The 6,342-nt window shown below is 40.0% G+C and overlaps 1 protein-coding gene across 1 annotated transcript; it reads left to right on the top strand.

Annotated features, from left to right (window-relative positions):
- Nucleotides 1–966: 966 nt before the first annotated feature.
- LOC148853610 (uncharacterized) lies at nt 967–6,342 on the top strand. Its single transcript, XM_088983511.1, has 2 exons — nt 967–2,679; nt 4,724–6,342. The coding sequence occupies exons 1-2, from the start codon at nt 1,972–1,974 to the stop codon at nt 6,044–6,046; spliced, it is 2,031 nt and encodes a 676-aa protein (XP_088839637.1). The 5' UTR covers nt 967–1,971; the 3' UTR covers nt 6,047–6,342.

Here is a 6,342-nt window from a genome sequence, read left to right as displayed (position 1 = left end):
TTTAGTTTTTTTTTTTTTTCTAACCTGATTCAGATGGGTTGATTAGACCCAGGCTCCGAAACACCTCTTATAGGGGTATTGAGAAACCTTACCATCAAGACAAATGGTAAAAGTTACAAGTGAAAAAGAAAATTTTTGAGAGTGGACTAAGGGAGATATAATACAACAGTTGAAAAAAGAAAGAAGAAGAAACTATTATATATTTGATCATAGAATTTGATTAAGCAAACTGAAGGCCCACCTGATATCTTGTCATCCAATCCCACGGCTCCAGTAGGCACATAGATCCAAAGTTTCGAACAAATGGATGCATTGGATCTTCCTTACACAAATGAGGAGGTGACCGACGATGATTTCCAGAGACAGAGTTTACAATTAAATAATGCCAACTTGCACAAAAGGGAGGCAGAGTTTAATTCTCCATTCATCACTTTTGTAAGTTTGTAACCACTTAACCACTCTATTCATCCAACCAATTCTCATAGCCGATTAGTAGGCTGTCGGTAAAGATCCGACCCATGTGGTACTTCCATGCACATCGATCAGGATGTAGCTAGGGAGACAACCCATTTGACTAGGTAACCCGAACTCATCTACCGATCAACCGAATCCATCATTTCCTTGCTCTTGCCTAGATGGGCAGATCCGTATTTAGGCATTTATGTTGATCCACATGGGTTTGAGTACTAAGTACTTGCTTACCGGTTGACTTGAGAATGCTGAAATATTGATTATTGTTTGATAGTTGGATTAGTAATAAATACTATCCAACGATTACACCAAATTGTTGGACCAAAAGTATTAACATCTCAGAGTCGTTAGGCCCACCAAGATCTGACCAGGTTGGGCATGGCCCATTTCACATTATGGATTGATTGAACACTGGAGCCCACCTTTGAGTGGATCGGGATTTGGGAGAAGTATAGAATGCTCTCAAATGTTCAAGTCTGCAAATGTAAAGTGAGGGAAAAATTGGAGAAATTATCAGTCACTGTCTAACTATTAAACAAACGAATGGAGGTTGGATTAGATGTACCCATCTTGCAATGGACTCTGAAATTTATTCCAAGCCACATCTGTAATTTATTCCAAGCCACGTCTATTCTTCTGAGATATCTCTCTCCTTCTCTCTCCTCTTCCATATAGGCATGCCTGATGCCACCCCAGATGTATCTATCTATCGTTTTCTTTCACTGCACTCTCACGGACCAAGGGAATCTAGCTTTTTCTTTTTTTAATTATCTGCAATTGTATTATATTCGCTTTCTATTTCCTTATGACCGTATTTCTTCTGTACAAGCACCGAAGAAAGGTTTTCATTTCATCGTCTTTCCCAGCTTTCTGTACACTATCTTTCACTCTACTTCTAACCTCACCCTATGGAGCCCCATATCTGTTCTGTGGGTTTCGCTTCCTTGGACTAATAATGGCTATTGAGGCTTCCCCTTCTCCTCCTCTTTGCTGTTCTGGTGAGTGCCGTTGTTTTTCCTCTGCGCTATTTACCAGTGCTCCAAGGGGTGTTCATGGTTTTTCCATTTTATTGTCTGGTTCCTCTTCATTTGCTTACTCTTGAGCTCTAATTGGTCTAGTTAGTTGCAGATTGGAGGGCTCTATTAATGGGTATTAATGGGTTTTTCTTTTTTCTTAAATAAGTAGTTCTCCGGCTATGCTCCACTCTGTTTAACCCAACCCCCTTATATCTTGGGTCTGGATTTCGTCTACCTTATTCCCCAGAATCCTTTTCTTTTTGTGTCTGAGTCTTATTGATTCAAAAAGCCAGTTCGGCCTTTCTTGTTTCCTTTGCAAAGCATTGCTTCGTCTGCATTTACCAACATTACTTTGCGTGTATTGTTCACTTGAATCTTGACAATTGCAATATTGAATTGTGGTTTTTCTATATCTTCTTTTTAAGCTGTTATTTCCCCTCAACTTCTTTTGTCTGAACCCAAAGTTCCATAATTATCGTCTCAAATGCCTCCATCCTACTTTCCTCTGCGGTGGGAGAGCACCGGAAACCAGTGGTGGTATGCGTCTCCCATTGACTGGGCCGCTGCTAATGGCCATTACGATCTGGTCAGGGAGCTCCTCCACATTGACACCAACCTACTCATCAAGCTCACCTCCCTCAGGCGAATCCGCCGGCTTGAGACCGTCTGGGACGACGAGGCCCAGTTCAAAGACGTCGCAAAATGCCGCTCTCAGGTTGCCCGGAAGCTTCTACTTGAGTGTGAAAGTAAGAGAGGGAGCAACTCTCTCATACGAGCTGGCTACGGTGGATGGCTTTTGTATACCGCTGCCTCGGCTGGGGATGTGACTTTTGTCCAGGAACTGCTCGACAGAGATCCTCTCCTTGTGTTCGGGGAAGGAGAATATGGTGTTACTGATATATTTTACGCTGCTGCCAGAAGTAAGAATTCTGAGGTCTTCAGGCTCTTATTTGATTTCTCAGTATCACCAAGGTGTTTGATGAGCAGCGGAGGAGTTTTAGAAGAACAACCAGCCGGACCTCCTCCCGTTTTTAGGTCAGAAATGGTGAGCAGAGCTGTTCATGCTGCGGCTAGAGGAGGGAATTTAGAGATTCTGAAGGATCTTCTAGGGGACTGCACGGATATTTTGGTCTACAGGGATGCTCAGGGCTCTACCGTCTTGCACGCAGCCGCCGGAAGAGGACAGGTTGAGGTGAGGTTTCTATTTGATGTCCGTGTGGGTATTCTTATTTCTCTTCTGCATCTGTTCGGCTGTTTTTTGCTAGGATTAGATTTTCATTTGAAAAGTTCCTACTTTTGAGTGGTACATAGTTAAGTAAGTAGTCCATACAATCTGTAAATGCCATTTCAGTTAAGGAAACCTTACTAATGTTGTAGGAAATAAAACTCTAGGATGTTTTCATGTGCTATTGCGGCATTTTTGCCTATTCAGGTCCTGATCACAGTAAATGCGCCCCCCCCCCCCCCCCCCCCCCACACACACACACACTCTTTTGCTTGAATTATTGCATATAAATGCTGAAGGAGAGACTCAAATCTGTGTTGAACAATTCTTGATTTTATAAAATGAGACTTGAATGTATAGAGATCATCATATCATTATAATGTTTAACTAATAAAAACTGAGATTTGTCCAAGATTTAGTGGTGATGGATTTTTCTTATTGCCTCTTAGTCAGGTAGACATTTGACATATCTTACCAGATTAATTAGATGAAAATGAAGGCAGGGTTCAGGAAGCTCTCTATGATTCTTTGGGCATTTCCATGCAAGTTTTGTATCACATATGCCTAAGACTGTTTGTTTTCATTGAGACAGGATTTTGTGTAAAGAAATCATTATCACTCCTGTGCATCTGCATATCAATGTATTACTAGAACTCTAGACCAATGGGGCCGTCTCTTGTTCTGATAGAAGATTGACATGGATCATCTCAGGAAAGGGCTCCTTTAAGTGATGACATACTGCATTCAAGTTTCATGAAAAAATAAAATGAAATGGTTTAATTGCAAGTAGAATTGAAGCATTATTTAGCTGCTTATGTGTTAACCTTTTTTTTTCTTCTTTTTCTTCTTCTCCTGAAAGGTGATAAATGTTTTCATTTAAGGAAGAAGTAAAATGACACCCTTTAAGATTTGTTTCTAAAGAAAAGCATAGCAGAAGTACCTTTAGATTGTCAATTCAGACTTTTCATGACTGTGATATTGAATGAAGAAATGTTTTCAAGAATACCTATCATTTCTATCTTCTCAATGACATCAACAGACAGAACGGTGAGAAAAAAAAAATGCCAGAGTGCCATTTTACTTGTCACAATCCCAGCCAGCAACCTTGGGGCTGAGATTATGAGAAACACATTCTCCGTGTAAAGTTATTCCTAGAATTGGTATTTCAGTTAGTGAGATGATTATCTGTATATCTGCATGCATTTTAACGTTGTATCCATGAGGAAAACACACACACACACACACACACAAAAGAAGAAAGAAAGAAAGAGATCCAAGTATACAAATCACATGACACCTGGGGGAAAATGCTTTGTAGAAATGGAAGCAGATGTGCTTACCCAAAGCAGTTCTCCTTTTTGGCTGAAGAAACTTTCAGGTTACATGACGCTATGGGTAAAAAATGCTTTCAGGTTACATCCCTATAGGTGTTCTTCTTAGGGATGCAACTTGGGTCAGGTTGTTTTAGAATATGTTAAATTTTCAATGGCCCGAACCATAACCTGAGCCTCTTCTTTTTCTAATTTTTTGATGCATGGCATGATATAGTTGGTATTCTTCAAATTGGGCAACCCGATTTGTAGCCTTAGTTCTTCTCCTCATTGATTAAATAAGCTGTCCTAATGGTCTCATGCAATGAGTCTTGTACAACCTAGTTTTTTCCTTAATGTCAATAGTTTGTTATCAATAACTTGATTGAATTTGCAAACAACTTGGATGAGCATGTGACCACATTTTATGCTTTGGCATATACCTGTTACTGAACTTGTGTACCTCCAAGATGACCCTAAGACCTTTATGAAACTTGTTTTTTAGGCTTTTGGTTGTAAAACCCTGTAAAACATCATACAGATCAAATGCAATGGTTTTCTATTGGTGGCTCTAGTAGTTGGTTTGATGGTATTTCCATCTAAAAGTAAAACATTCACGCATGAGGTACTCATGTCTGAAGTTGACCTGTTCAAAAGATGTCATTTCTATTGTTCTTAATATTCTGGCCTTTCATTTTCAGGTAGTCAAGGATCTGGTGGCGTCCTTCGATATAATTACCTCCACAGACAATCAAGGGAACACAGCATTACATTTGGCTTCTTACAGGGGCCACTTGCCTGTGTTAGAGGCTCTAATTATTGCATCTCCCTCTTCCATCTCTTTAACAAATAATGGAGGAGATACTTTCCTCCATATGGCTGTATCCGGTTTCAGAATGCCTGGTTTCCGAAGATTGGACCAACAGATTCAGCTCATGAAACAATTGATTTGCGGAAAGATTGCAAACATTCAAGATGTCATCAACATCAGAAACAATGATGGAAGAACAGCTCTTCATATGGCTGTGCTTGGAAATATTCATTCTAACCTCGTGGAACTCTTAATAACCGCACCATCAATCAATCTAAACATCTGTGACATAGATGGCATGACCCCACTTGATCTACTTAGCCAACGTTCACGATCTGCTTCCTCAGAGTTATTGATCAAACAGTTGATTTCTGCTGGTGGGGTCTCTAGTTGTCAAGATTGTATGGCGAGAAGTTCCATTGTTTCTCACCAAAAAATGCAAGGTATTGGAGGCAGTCCTGGAACTTCTTTTAGAGTCACCGATGCAGAGATATTCTTGTATACAGGAATCGAGAATGCATCAGATGCTGGTGATCAGATCAGTGAAACATGCTCAAGTGAACTGAGTAACTTGGATTCAGTTGATGGGAATCATAGCACTTTGGATGGTAAAAAACAAAGCTCAGTAAATTATGCAAAGAGACGCCTGAAAATTCTACTCCGATGGCCTGGCCGGAAAGAGAAGAAATCTGAAGGTTCCAAGAAGTTGGGAGATGACAACCCAATGGCATCCTATAGAAAATGGAGCGATTTAGAAGAGATTCCGACTCCACTCAGGCAGCAATTCTCAAAACCATCATCACTTCCAAACAATAAAAGGGTTCTGCCCGTCATAAGCAATCTTCCAAGTCCATCCACCAAGAAGAAGTTTGCAGCAGGGCTAATGCATGGTGTTATTCAGGCCTTTCCATATATAACTAAATCAGACCGATCACCTTCAAGTTCTTTCTCAATATCGACAATGTCTTCACCTATTTCATTGGATAGACAAAAGGGCATTCATTCTAGAAACGAGAGTGCAGGTCCCTCTTGCTCAAACCAATCCTTGGATGATGATGGAACACTGAACATGAACCAAAAGCCAGCCTCGGTTAATAAGAAGCTAATGAACCATTATTTCTGTTTTGGTGCACAAGACCTAGCACTGGAAGACCCTGTTAACGCTCTTGGGTCAAATCAGGGTCACAAGCGATCATTGCTATCAATTGCTTGATGAAAATTTAGAAGATACAAGATGTGGAGGTATTGAGGAATGAAGCAAAGTTCTTACTTCTTACACAGACTAAGAGTTTACCCTCTTGTGCATTTAAGATATGTAATGCCAATAACTATTCCTTAGATACTGGATTTAAGTTAGTTGTGTGCTTGTATAAAGTAAGCTAGTTTCTTTCTCTCTAATTGTAACTCTGAATCATGCTCAAGAAATATTAGGAGACGACTGGTGTAGAATGTTAAACTTATCTTGTTATTGGTCTAAAATCTGAACAAAGCTTTTTTGTTTTTTGTTTT

Source organism: Nelumbo lutea, chromosome 4 (genome assembly GCF_056320005.1).
Source record: "Nelumbo lutea isolate HS-2025 chromosome 4, American lotus-T2T, whole genome shotgun sequence".
Taxonomy (NCBI): domain Eukaryota; kingdom Viridiplantae; phylum Streptophyta; class Magnoliopsida; order Proteales; family Nelumbonaceae; genus Nelumbo; species Nelumbo lutea.
Note: the sequence above shows the minus strand (reverse complement) of the source record. Positions and strands in the feature narration are given on the sequence as shown.

Excerpts from the sequence above, each read along its gene's own strand:
- LOC148853610 (XM_088983511.1), top strand. The coding sequence starts at position 1,972 with ATGCCTCCATCCTACTTTCCTCTGCGGTGGGAGAGCACCGGAAACCAG. Across the intron at positions 2,680-4,723 it reads CCGGAAGAGGACAGGTTGAG|GTAGTCAAGGATCTGGTGGC; the intron begins GTGAGGTTTCTA and ends TTTCATTTTCAG.